Source organism: Micropterus salmoides, unplaced genomic scaffold, assembly GCF_014851395.1.
Source record: "Micropterus salmoides isolate LMB-PRFRI ecotype aquatic unplaced genomic scaffold, ASM1485139v1 Ms_hic_scaffold_7, whole genome shotgun sequence".
Taxonomy (NCBI): Eukaryota; Metazoa; Chordata; class Actinopteri; order Centrarchiformes; family Centrarchidae; genus Micropterus; species Micropterus salmoides.
Window position 1 is genome coordinate 38897060 of NW_024044459.1, and position 13792 is coordinate 38910851.

General features: G+C 48.7%; 2 protein-coding genes across 2 annotated transcripts; both read right to left on the reverse strand.

The window, feature by feature from the left end:
* Positions 1–1137: 1137 nt before the first annotated feature.
* On the reverse strand, positions 1138–1857 carry LOC119891416 (myosin light chain 1, cardiac muscle-like). The gene has a single exon (XM_038703055.1). The coding sequence runs from the start codon at positions 1840–1842 to the stop codon at positions 1249–1251; it is 594 nt and encodes a 197-aa protein (XP_038558983.1). The 5' UTR covers positions 1843–1857; the 3' UTR covers positions 1138–1248.
* Positions 1858–6061: 4204 nt separating this feature from the next.
* LOC119892348 (adenylate kinase isoenzyme 5-like) lies at positions 6062–12422 on the reverse strand. Its single transcript, XM_038704543.1, has 8 exons — positions 12363–12422; positions 10213–11143; positions 9769–9903; positions 8845–9017; positions 8633–8743; positions 8144–8335; positions 6300–6384; positions 6062–6135 (listed from the first exon to the last, which is right to left on the reverse strand). The coding sequence occupies exons 1-8, from the start codon at positions 12420–12422 to the stop codon at positions 6062–6064; spliced, it is 1761 nt and encodes a 586-aa protein (XP_038560471.1).
* Between the last annotated feature and the right edge of the window lie 1370 nt (positions 12423–13792).

The window sequence follows — 13792 nt, forward strand, 5'->3', positions numbered from 1 at the left end:
CTTTTCAACAGGACATTAGGAGTACACCCGCTGCTGTATAATATTGGTCTTCATTTGTTGGAGAGATTTGTTGGGAAAAAGTTTGGCTTTTGCCACACAAGTTTTTTTTAACCAACAAAGTCAAAGAGATCTCATTCAAAATGCTTCACAGATTTTATCCCACTAAAGGTTACCTGCAAAAACTGAAAAAAGACTTGGACATCAGCTGTACTTTCTGTGGAGAACTCAATGAAACACTGGTGCATTTATTTTGGTCTTGCCCACATACCAACAAACTTTGGAGTAAAGTTTCTCAGTTTATTGTTGTCCATATTTACCCTCAATTTGCATTGCGGTGGGTAAATGTATTGTTTGGATTCACTAAACATGACAAAACATTATATTCAGAATATTATGTGATAAATTTACTTATTATTTTAACTAAATTTTATTTGCACAAGTCAAAACACAAAAACATTAAGCACTATGTTCTTTCAATGTCTGAGTGTAAAAACAAAAAAGCTGTTAAATCATATGACCTCTTTATAATTTTGCTTTCCATAACTCTTGACCTCCCTGGCCTATTTGTGATATGTCCATAGACTTTACCGATGTACAGAAGATGTTGTTTTCCTGCTGTATATCCTAATTTTGAATAAAAAATCTGCAGGAGATTAGTGAAACCATGTGACGTTTTAAAGGACCTGATTTGGCCCGCGGGCCGCTGTTTGCCGACACTGTTACAGAATCAATCAGCTGTCAAAAACATTTACTCTTCTTCATTTCTCAAATCCTCATCTGTGAAACTCTGAAGTCTCCTGCTAAAGCCTGTAAGTCCTGAGTCTCTCTAAAGCTCTGTGTCAGTCTGAGTCCCACCACATCACAGATATCTTCCTCACTTCAGGTCTAATGGAGTCTGACATCAGGGTCAACCGTGTAGTGACGTCTGCAGTGAACCGATGCCTGGATGTTTAGGGGGCTCAGACTGTTCGACAGAGAACCAGAACAACATGACGGACTGATAGCGTGGGACACAGCAGACCGTTGTACACTTTTTCTGAAATGTGTCGGAGCCACTGAGAAAAGAGAGAAACCTGCTGCAGCTGGAAGTGAACCTGCTCAGGAAGACGTGTGAGCGCTGAAGGAAAACCAGGACCCTGAGGAGGACCAGAGGTGTTTTATTACAGAGAGGAAACACATTTAATCCTGGATACATCAGAGACGGACAGAACCTCAGTCCACCAGAGAAGAAGAACCCGTCAGCGTCTGCTACCCGGCCAAGATGTGTTTGACGAACTCGGTGTAGTTGATGTGTCCGTTGGTGTCCTCCTGTCCCATCATCAGCCGGTCCACCTCGTTCTCCGTCATCTTCTCTCCCAGCGTGGACAGGACGTGGCGGAGCTCGGCACCCATCACCGTGCCGTTGCCCTCCTTGTCGAAGACCCTCAGACCCTCCACGAAGTCCTCGAAGGTGCCCTGCTCTTTGGAGCGCGCCACGTGCTGCAGCATGGGCAGGAAGCTGTCGAAGTCCAGCAGCTTGGCGTGCATCTCCTCCGCCTTCGGCCTCCCCAGCAGCTTCAGCACCTCCTCGTTGGTGGGGTTGTGGCCGAGCGCCCGCATGACGTCCCCGCACTGGGCGAAGGTGATCTTCATCTCGCCCGCCGGCGTCTCGTCGAACAGCGTGAAGGCGTCTCTGAACTCTTCGATCTGGTCCGGGGTGAACTCCACCACGATGCTCTTCAGGTCCACCTCAGGAGGTTTAGGCTCCGGCTCGGCGGGTTTGGGAGGCGGGGGGGGCTCCTCCTTCTTGGCCTCCACCTTCTTCACCTCCGTCTTCTTCGGTTCCACTTTCTTCGGAGCCATCGTGCAGAGAGGACGGACGGAGACGGATGAGCTTTATAGCAGCCAGAGGTGGGCGAGCGAGGCAGAGGACAATGACAGAGAGAGAGAGAGGACAGCCGACCAAAGATGGAAACAAACGGGAATAGAAGCACTCAGAGAGAAGATAAGACACGGAGGACATGGGGGCTACCCAGGGCCCCAGTGGGGGGAGGGGGGCCCTCCAAAAGCCTGGGATGAAAAGCTTGTGTTTCTGTTTGAAGCTGAGTCAAAAACAAATTAAATTTATAATAAATAATTTCTTTAAAGCTGACTGCAAACTCGACTCTGGTGAAGTGTCTGTGTGACAGAAACCTTTCAGACTGTGTTTAAATGTGATTAACGGTTCGTTAGTGAGCTCCCTGATCACCACCACATGTGCACAAGATACAGGGGCCAAGAGAGCAAGGGGGGCCCTCAGAGACGTACTGTATTCTGTGTCTGTGTGTCAATGTAAAGTCCCCAGAAGTGATGGAAACACAACTGAGTCACTGCAAAAACTGTGCCCTCAAAAACAAGGACAGAAAGCGTTAAAATCAGCAAAATTATCTGCCAACAGAACAAGAACATTTCACTCGCTAGTTAACAAGTGAAATTCTCTAACATAAAGCCGCCTGGTAAGAAGAAATATCTTGTCAGACAAAAAACAATTACATTTTGCCTTCAGTTAAGAAAATTAAAAACAGGAAGCTTCCAGAAGAACCTGAACCAGAGCCGAGCACCATCTTCAGGTAAAGGTCCAGGAAAGACCCGGTCAGGTCAGTCTCTGAGCACGGACCTGACCCGGTCAGGATTTGTCTCTGAGTCCGGACCTGGACCCGGTCCATCTCTGCACCTGGACCCGGTCAGGATCTGTCTCTGAGACCGGAACTGGACCCGGTCAGGTCAGTCTCTGAGCCCGGACCTGACCCGGTCAGGATCAGTCTCTGAGCCCGGACCTGACCCGGTCAGGATCAGTCTCTGACAGCAGAGAGATATTTTAGGAACAGAAAACGTTCTGCTGTTAGTTTGTTCTCTGCATGTTCCTAACTGGGTTCTTCAGGCTGCGTTCTGACGTGGTTTTCTCGATCAGTGTTGTTGTGAGGCTGGTCAGAGTCTGGGGGGCCAGGTGGTCTCTGTTCTGGTCTCGGCTCTCTGCCTGCGTCTCTTCAGTCTATTTCAGTCTCTTTATCTCCTGAGGTGTCGTCAGAAATGGAAACTAGAAACATTCCCTGCTGCGATAAGGACAGTGATTACCCATGATGCTGTGCGTGTCCTTCAGTCTGCGACCCTGTCAGGGTTTAAAGACGTGCCAGCTGTGACTGATGAGGCTTCGCTTCATGTTTTAGAGAAACATCAGACAGTCAGCTGACCCGTGTTCCTAATTATTTATCTGCTGACGTGTTCTTCAGAGTCACGGAGGCCTGAGAATCTCACATGCACGTAACCTGGGATTCAAACCCACAACCTGAGTGTGGGCAGCTCGCCACTGCCGCGATGACAGCATGTAAATACACTCATATAGTATTTATTACAGTAGATCAGACCTTTATGTTGCGGTGAAATACAGTAACGGTCAGTAAAGATGGAACATCACAACACGTAATAACTTTACATGAAATGATCTGAAGTTACAGGTTCACCAGATCCTTTAGGAACCGGATCTAATCACATCTACCCAGTTTATACAGCACATTTAACATTTTTCTACTTTAAACCAACAACATCACCCTTTCTTCTTCTCGTGTAACAACTTCTCTCTAAAACTACAGACACATTTCACATTTTTTTTAACCAGGGCCTCATTTATAAAACATTGTGCACTACGCCTCAGGGACAGGGAAACACGGGGCACCTGGACTGGTGTGCCTCAGGCCACGCCCTCTACACGCCCACATTCAGCCATAAATGCTTTGATGCAGAGCTCCTCATGAATACTGAAGAGCATGAACAAACTGCTGAATCACACAAACAACCACCGAGAGGAATATCAGCAGGACTTCCTCTGAAAGAAGAGGAGGATGGTGAGGACAGAAAGCACACAGCCAGTTTGATTTATTCCCAGGAGCTAAACTTGATATATTGCTGATCTCAACAAACACACAACTGTGGGCTAACTGCAGCTCCACCTGTGGGCTAACTGCCGCTGCACCTGTGGGCTAACTGCAACTCCAACTGTGGGCTAACTGCAGCTGCACCTGTGGGCTAACTGCAACTCCAACTGTGGGCTAACTGCAGCTGCACCTGTGGGCTAACTGCCACTCCAACTGTGGGCTAACTGCAGCTGCACCTGTGGGCTAACTCCCACTGCACCTGTGGGCTAACTGCAGTTGCACCTGTGGGCTAACTGCCACTCCAACTGTGGGCTAACTGCAGCTGCACCTGTGGGCTAACTGCAGTTGCACCTGGGGGCTAACTGCCACTCCAACTGTGGGCTAACTGCAACTCCAACTGTGGGCTAACTCCCGCTGCACCTGTGGGCTAACTGCAGCTGCACCTGTGGTCTAACTGCAGCTCCAACTGTGGGCTAACTGCAGCTGCACCTGTGGGCTAACTGCAACTCCAACTGTGGGCTAACTCCCGCTGCACCTGTGGGCTAACTGCAGCTCCAACTGTGGGCTAACTGCCGCTGCACCTGTGGGCTAACTGCAACTCCAACTGTGGCCTAACTGCAGCTGCACCTGTGGGCTAACTGCCGTTGCACCTGTGGGCTAACTGCAACTCCAACTGTGGGCTAACTGCCGCTGCACCTGTGGGCTAACTGCAACTCCAACTGTGGCCTAACTGCAACTGCACCTGTGGGCTAACTGCCGTTGCACCTGTGGGCTAACTGCAACTCCAACTGTGGGCTAACTGCCGCTGCACCTGTGGGCTAACTGCAACTCCAACTGTGGCCTAACTGCAGCTGCACCTGTGGGCTAACTGCCGTTGCACCTGTGGGCTAACTGCAACTCCAACTGTGGGCTAACTCCCGCTCCAACTGTGGGCTAACTGCAGCTCCAACTGTTAGGGGGCTAACTCCCCCTTCACCTGTGGGCTAACTGCTGCTCCAACTGTGGGCTAACTCCCGCTGCACCTGTGGGCTAACTGTAACTCCAACTGTGGGCTAACTCCCGCTGCACCTGTGGGCTAACTGCAACTCCAGCTGTGGGCTAACTCCTGCTGCACCTGTGGGCTAACTGCCGCTCCAACTGTGGGCTAACTCCCGCTGCACCTGTGGGCTAACTCCCGCTGCACCTGTGGGCTTACTGCAACTCCAACTGTAGGCAAATTCCCGCTGCACCTGTGGGCTTACTGCAACTCCAACTGTAGGCAAATTCCCGCTGCACCTGTGGGCTAACTGCAACTCCAACTGTGGGCTAACTCCCACTGCACCTGTGGGTTAACTGCCACTCCAACTGTGGGCTAACTCCCGCTGCACCTGTGGGCTAACTGCAACTCCAACTGTGGGCTAACTCCCGCTGCACCTGTGGGCTAACTGCAACTCCAACTGTGGGCTAATTCCCGCTGCACCTGTGGTTTAACTGCAACTCCAACTGTGGGCTAACTCCTGCTGCACCTGTGGGCTAACTGCCACTCCAACTGTGGGCTAACTCTCGCTGCACCTGTGGGCTAACTGCAACTCCAGCTGTGGGCTAACTCCTGCTGCACCTGTGGGCTAACTGCCACTCCAACTGTGGGCTAACTCCCGCTGCACCTGGGGGCTAACTCCCGCTGCACCGGTGGGCTTACTCCGGCTGCACCTGTGGGCTTACTGCCGTTCCAACTGTGGGCTAACTGCAGCTGCACCTGGGGGCTGCACCTGTGGGCTAAACTCCGGCTGCACCTGTGGGCTAAATCTCGCTGCACATAGGAGCTAACTCCCGCTCCTGGGGGCTGCACCTGGGGGCTAACTCCCGCTCGAGACCTTTTGGCATTGAAAACTCGGAGGAGACCTCGGTGTAGACCCAGAACCTGCTGGAGAGATTTCACATCTCATCTAGCCTGGGAACACCTTGGAGCCCCCTAGGATGAGCTGGGAAGTGTTGCTGGAGTGTTACAAAGTGGCATGTGCACGTTTCACACCCTTTTTTTTACATATGCAGTGGTTATAAATGAGGCCCCTGGTAGACATGGGGACACACATTCGGACATCACACATGAAATCTTACAGGTAATAAACATCATTATCCAATAAGAACACTGCTAAGAGACTGCTCAGGGTCCATGCTAATTGGTTCATGGGTTATTGATTGACGGAGGCAATGTTACAGGAGACAGCAGGGACTGCACAGCTGCATTCTGGGATATCAGCAGGATCTAGAGATACAGAAACAAATCAATCAGTGTTTCTATTGTCTCAATCAATAGAAATCAGTTAACAGCTGACTGTGAATTAGAGGAAGTACCAGCACAACAGAACAAAGTATACCATCTAACCAGCTGTCCTGGAGTGGCCTCATCAATAAGGAATCAATCAATACCTGGTGAGTTCTTTAGAAGCAGTTTCTCTCTGATGACTGAACTCAGATCAGCAAACACCACCTCCTCATCTCTGTCTGCGTCCACCTACACACACACACACAGACACAGAAACATGAAAGTGTCCACGTCCTCGTTTGGTCTCACAGGGTTGGTTATTGCTGTATTCCTGAGCTAACCGCTAACTCTCAGTTAGCAAGCTTGTTAGTCCTATTCCCCTGTTGTACTAAAGGAAGGCCCTGGGATGGACCCCACTTGACCCAGGTCTGTTCAGGTGATGAAGAGTGGAAGGAAGGGTGGAGTGCGTTAGAGATTACAGCAACAATAGCTTCTCCACTTACCCATGCCCTCTATGATGTAAGATGGAGGAGAGAGTACAGAAAGCCGGCATCTTTCTCTCACTGAATCATGACTCTCATAACTGGATTCCTGACCCAAACGTGCATGATAGCTGTATCAGCAGGTGTAGCTGTGTCAGCAGGCGTACCTCAGTCAGCAGGCGTACCTCAGTCAGCAGGCGTACCTGTGTCAGCAGGCGTACCTGTGTCAGCAGGCGTACCTGTGTCAGCAGGCGTACCTCAGTCAGCAGGCGTACCTCTGTCAGCAGGCGTACCTGTGTCAGCAGGCGTACCTGTGTCAGCAGGCGTACCTCTGTCAGCAGGCGTACCTGTGTCAGCAGGCGTACCTGTGTCAGCAGGCGTACCTCTGTCAGCAGGCGTACCTCAGTCAGCAGGCGTACCTCTGTCAGCAGGCGTACCTGTGTCAGCAGGCGTACCTCAGTCAGCAGGCGTACCTCTGTCAGCAGGCGTACCTGTGTCAGCAGGCGTACCTGTGTCAGCAGGCGTACCTCTGTCAGCAGGCGTACCTCTGTCAGCAGGCGTACCTGTGTCAGCAGGCGTACCTGTGTCAGCAGGCGTACCTCTCAGTTAGCAAGCTTGTTAGTCCTATTCCCCTGTTGTACTAAAGGAAGGCCCTGGGATGGACCCCACTTGACCCAGGTCTGTTCAGGTGATGAAGAGTGGAAGGAAGGGTGGAGTGCGTTAGAGATTACAGCAACAATAGCTTCTCCACTTACCCATGCCCTCTATGATGTAAGATGGAGGAGAGAGTACAGAAAGCCGGCATCTTTCTCTCACTGAATCATGACTCTCATAACTGGATTCCTGACCCAAACGTGCATGATAGCTGTATCAGCAGGTGTAGCTGTGTCAGCAGGCGTACCTCAGTCAGCAGGCGTACCTCAGTCAGCAGGCGTACCTGTGTCAGCAGGCGTACCTCTGTCAGCAGGCGTACATCTATCAGCAGGCGTACCTGTGTCAGCAGGCGTACCTGTGTCAGCAGGCGTACCTCAGTCAGCAGGCGTACCTCTGTCAGCAGGCGTACCTGTGTCAGCAGGCGTACCTGTGTCAGCAGGCGTACCTCTGTCAGCAGGCGTACCTCAGTCAGCAGGCGTACCTCTGTCAGCAGGCGTACCTGTGTCAGCAGGCGTACCTCAGTCAGCAGGCGTACCTGTGTCAGCAGGCGTACCTCAGTCAGCAGGCGTACCTCTGTCAGCAGGCGTACCTGTGTCAGCAGGCGTACCTCTGTCAGCAGGCGTACCTCAGTCAGCAGGCTGTCAGCAGGCGTACCTCAGTCAGCAGGCGTACCTCAGTCAGCAGGCGTACCTGTGTCAGCAGGCGTACCTGTGTCAGCAGGCGTACCTCTGTCAGCAGGCGTACCTGTGTCAGCAGGCGTACCTGTGTCAGCAGGCGTACCTGTGTCAGCAGGCGTACTTCAGTCAGCAGGTGTCAGCAGGCGTACCTCTGTCAGCAGGCGTACTTCAGTCAGCAGGTGTCAGCAGGCGTACCTCTGTCAGCAGTTGTAGCTGTCTGTAGTATCTGCTGATGGAGACGATGTCTCTCTGAAACGTCTCTAGGTGTCTCCGCAGGGCGTGGCTATTGTCGCCTAGAAGACCGAGCCGTGTGGCTCGTCGCTGCAGGCGGCAGCCCAGCGTCTCATTGGAGCAGAGAAGCAGCATCACCAGGTCAGGAGAGCCAAGCTGAACAGAGTGGGCAGGGAGAACAGCATTAATGATTCCACTTCCTGCTTCCTGTCTTTCTTTATTTGTCACTGCTGTGTTCTTAACATTCTCATTGGGTTTTTTTTACTTGTTCATAATGTATTATATCAGTTTGCAACAGGAACAGGTCTGTTCTGCCATACATTTGTTTTTGTTTTTGTTTTTTTATATCCATAATGTGTTTAAACGGCTCCAGTTACCCCAGTAAAACCCAAATATATTATTAGTGTGTAAAGTTGCAGAGCAGTCTGTTGGGCACTCCATGATATCGTGTACCTGTTCCTGGAAGCTGAGAGCCTGGTGGATGTCTCGAGGGAACCCATCCACAATGAAGCCTCTGACCTGCTGACCAATCAGCTGTCGCCTCAACTCTGAGGTCATCTCCTCCTACAGACAGAGATTTTGTTCACAGTGTCCATGCTAAATCTTGTGTTCAAGGTCTGGGTGAAGGTGATGACTGGTGGTTGATAATTTTTGCTGACCCTGACCTGTGGTCCCAGCGCTCCATGACCCATCATTTCTGAAATAACCTTCCACTTCTTGCTGGGGGAGGTGTGGCTTAGCAGTTGCTTCCTTAGCAGCTCATCCAATGAGACGACTCTGAGGCTGTAGCAACGAGCTAGCCTAGCCGCCTGACTTCCCTTCCCACTTCCGGGACCTCCTGATGGGAATAAAAGAGTGTTCTGACATGAACATTATGATCAAAGATTTCAGGAAGTCACCACCAATCCTGCTGCCAACTGTTACCTGATAACCTGACGGAACCCAACATTAAAAAGACAGAAACTCACATAAACCACAACGTCCTCAGTGTGAACCTGGTTGGTGATCTTTATAACACGAAGGAGGAGCTTTTTGTTAAAAAGCCTTTAGAAAATCAGCTGATGTGGTATAAAGACCAACAAAGTCCATGTAGTGAGAAGGTTTGGGTGGATGGATGGGTCAAACACAGTACTTTCACCACTGAGACTGTTTGTGTCTTGTGTGAAACAAAAAGTCAATGTTGGCTTATTATTTTATCTCAAATCACAATCTTTTCCTGAACATAATTAAGTGCTTTTGGAGTTTGGTTAGGTTTAGGCACCAAAACCACTTGCTTAGGCTTTCTGTCAGAAAGGCTTCATGGCAAAGTTCTAACTCCATCTGCCCACATCATTCCCCATTCTTTTGTCCCTCAAGTCCTGACCCCTTTCTACCATCAGCTGTCAAATAAAGGCATAAAACCCATAAATATTAAGATCGTTCAATGACAACATGGAAGGTGGTGTTGAACACAAGATCAGAGTTCATAAAGGGTTAAGAGACCTTCTTTGATCATACAAAGAGTAATGCTTGAGAGGCACTGGTTTAGACCTCTTATGGGTTCTGGTTCAGATGTCTTAGGTTTTGTGTTTTCTCCCAGATTATCTTACCAATGATGAAGATGATGAGAGGGCCTGGCCTCTGAGGAGGATGGATTCTGACTTCCTGCAGGAGTCCAGAACTTTCCGTCATGTCAGAATCCGAGTCAATGGAGAGCTGAGACCAGGCTGGAGATGGAGGAAGACCTGGAGGGGGAGCAGAGAGGAGGGACAGTGTGACAAGTTACAAAAACTCTGAAGTACTTGGGAAGAATTGCCATGCAAACTCTGTAAAAGTGTCCTTAGACTGAACTGAACTCCTGGAGAACTAGACTCTCTGAGAACTGGACTCTTGGAGAACTGGACTCCTGAAAAACTGAACTCTAACTGAGCTCCTAGAGAACGGAAATCTCAGCGATCTGAAATTGCAGAAAACTATACTTCTGGTGAACCCAATTCCCAGAAGAACTCACCTTATAGACACTGAAACTCAGTTACCCTCAACTTTTGTTTTACCTTCTGTCCTGGATGTCTTTGTGTCTCGCTGTTCCTTCCTCTCAGTGTGGACAGGTGGGATCATGGCAGGTACAGGTGGAGCTGGAGGAAGGGGTTTGAGCTCAGGAGCTGTTTTGGGGAGTCCAGATAGTATTTCATTGTTGATGGAGGAAACTACGGATTTTGGGGTTGTTATCCAAAGGGTAGGAGGTGATGTTTTGGGGGGTATAGGGACAGTTGTTTCGGGTATTTCTGGTATAGGGGTTGTTGTTTGCGGTTTTATAGGTGGTATAGGTGGTGTTTTGGGGGGTATAGGGGCTGTTGTTTGGGGTATTTTGGGTACAGGGGTTGTTGTTTGGAGTTTTATAGGTGGTATAGGTGTCATTTTGGGGGGTTTAGGGGCCGTTGTTTGGGGTATTTCTGGAATAGGGGCTGTTGTTTGGGTTATTTCGGGCATAGGGACTGTTGTTTGGGGTATTTCGGGTTTAGGGGCCGTTGTTTGGGATATTTCGGGTATATGGGTTGTTGTTTGGGGTATTTTGGGTATGGGGGTTGTTGTTTGGAGTTTTATAGGTGGTATAGGTGTCATTTTGGGGGGTTTAGGGGCCATTGTTGGGGGTATTTTGGGCATTGGGGGTGTTGTTTTTGGTTTTATAGGTGGTATAGGTGTTGTTTTGAGGGGTAATGGGGTTCTTGTTTGGGGTATGTGGGGTTCTATTGGAAGTACTAATGGTATCATAGGAGGTATGGTGGAGGGTAGAGGTGTTGCTTTGGGAGGCATTGATGTTGTTGTTCTGGGCTGTCCGGGGTTCAGCTGGTGTCTCTCGGGGTGGATGAAGGTGTCCCAGGTGACAGCCTCAGGACCCCCCACCTGTGTGGTTGTGATCAGGCAGCTCTGCAGGAAGCTGACGGGGTCCTCAGGATGATGATACAGGAGACCTGTTAACAAACTCTTAGACACAGATTGAAGCATTCAGTACATCTGAAAGGAGTCATTCATCATCTCCTGCTGCTGCCTCCCTGATCTCTATAAGTGACTGACATATTCAAACCCCGCCTACTTTCTCCCATGCACACAACCGACCAATCACTGGGGTAAGTGGTGTGATGTCACAGTGGTTTTAGATCAGTTTTATTGCTCCCAGATTATGGACCAGTCTCCCTCCGGTGTTCAAATCAACAAACAATTTAAATCTCATCTAAAGCTCTTCTTATTCTCAGAGGTGTTTTATTTCTTGCTCTGCTGTGTTCTGATCTCTATTTCTACTTTGGATTGTTTTTATTTGTTTAAATGCTTTTATAATCATTTTGTATCTGGGAAGCACATTGCTAAATATAAATAGAGTTTTAGTTACTTTTACTTTTATTATTATTATAATTATTATTGAGTAGATCAACACTGTGACGGAACAGACTCCTTTACCGGAAGTAAATGGAAATCTTCTGTATTCAAAGTGAAAAGCTGATTATGTCACTGAATAAGATGCTCTCTCTCTCTCGCTCTCTCTCTCTCTATCATGTAGAGTGCTGCCCATCATGTCTGCATATAGTTGGAGTGCTGTTGATCCTCATCTCTTCCAGTCAGTGATTTTCATCCTGATGTGGCTCGTTTTTCATTGTTTGCATGAGCATTGTTGGTTTTGTGTTAGAACACTACGTTTCTTGCACAGAGACAGAACCACAGACATAACCACAGATAGAACCACAGACAGAACCACAGACAGAACCACAGACAGAACCACAGACATAACCACAGACAGAACCACAGATATAACAACAGACAGAACTACAGACATAACCCCAGACAGAACCACAGACAGAACCACAGACAGAACCACAGACAGAACCACAGATAGAACTACAGACAGAACTACAGACATAACCACAGACAGAACTACAGACAGAACTACAGACATAACCCCAGACAGAACCACAGATAGAACTACAGACAGAACTACAGACATAACCCCAGACAGAACCACAGACAGAACCACAGACAGAACAAAGGAGCACTGTAGATGAGTGAGTGACAGGAGACGTAGATATTGTTTCGTCACGTTGGCAGCAGCAACGTGTATCCAAGTATGGATGATTTCAGATATGTCAGAGATAATCTCTCGTTTGTCACTCGACAAAAACTATTGAAACATGAAACTAAAGAGGAAACTCACCTCCAGCAGCTGAGGGAGGTGATGCTGAGACAGGTACTCCTTCACTTCTCTGCCGCTCATCGTCAGCTTCGTCTTCTGTTCACTCTGGTCCTTCACACTTCTATCTGTCTCTCTGTCTCTCTATCTCTCTGTCTCTCTTTCCTCGGAGGAGAGTGATGTCTGAATGATTGACAGCAGCATCAGGTGGCGGGAGCCGTTGACGTGGTAACGAGTTGCAGAGCACATCACAACGCGACGGGATTGGATGACAGTGACATGAGTGTGACATCATCAACATCATCACAGTGATACCTGGTGGCACAGAAGAGAACTACAGACAGATTAACGACAGAACCACAAAGACAACAACAAAGAGAACCACACACAGAACTACAGACAGAACCACAAGAAGAACCGCATACAGAACTACAGACAGAACCACTGACAGAGCTACAGACAGAACTACAGACAGAACTACAAAGACAGATTAATGACAGAACCACAAAGACAACTACAAAGAGAACCACACCAGAACTACAGACAGAACCACAAGAAGAACCACACGCAGAACTACAGACAGATTACAGACAGAACCACAAAGAGAACCACACGTAGAACTACTGACAGATTACAGACAGGACCACAAAGAGAACCACAGACAGAAGTACTGACAGAAGTACAGACAGAACTACTGACAGAACTACAGACAAAACTACAGACAAAACTACAGACAGAACTACAGACAGAACTACAGACATATTACAGACAGAACCACAGACAGAACCACAAAGAGAACCACGCACAGAACTACAGACAGAATTACAGACAGAACAACAGACAGAACTACAAAGACAACTACAAAGAGAACCACACCAGAACTACAGACAGATTTCAGACAGAACCACAGACAGAACTACAGACAGGACCACAAAGAGAACCACAGACAGAAGTACTGACAGAAGTACAGACAGAACTACAGACAGAACTACTGACAGAACTACAGACAGATTACAGACAGAACCACAGACAGAACCACACACAGAACTACAGATAGATTACAGACAGAATTACAGAAAGGATCACAGACAGCACCACAGACATAACCACAGACAGAACCACAGACAGAACTACAGACATAACCCCAGACAGAACCACAGACATAACCACAGACAGAACCACAGACAGAACCACAGATAGAACTACAGACAGAACTACAGACAGAACCATAGACAGAACGACAGACAGGACCACAGACAGGACCACAGACAGGACCACAGACAGAACAGATAGATTACACACAGAATTACAGACATATTACAGACAGAACCACAGACAGAACCACACAGAACTACAGATAGATTACAGACAGAATTACAGAAAGGACCACAGACAGAAGTACTGACAGAAGTACAGACAGAACTACAGACAGAACTACAGACAGAACTACAGAC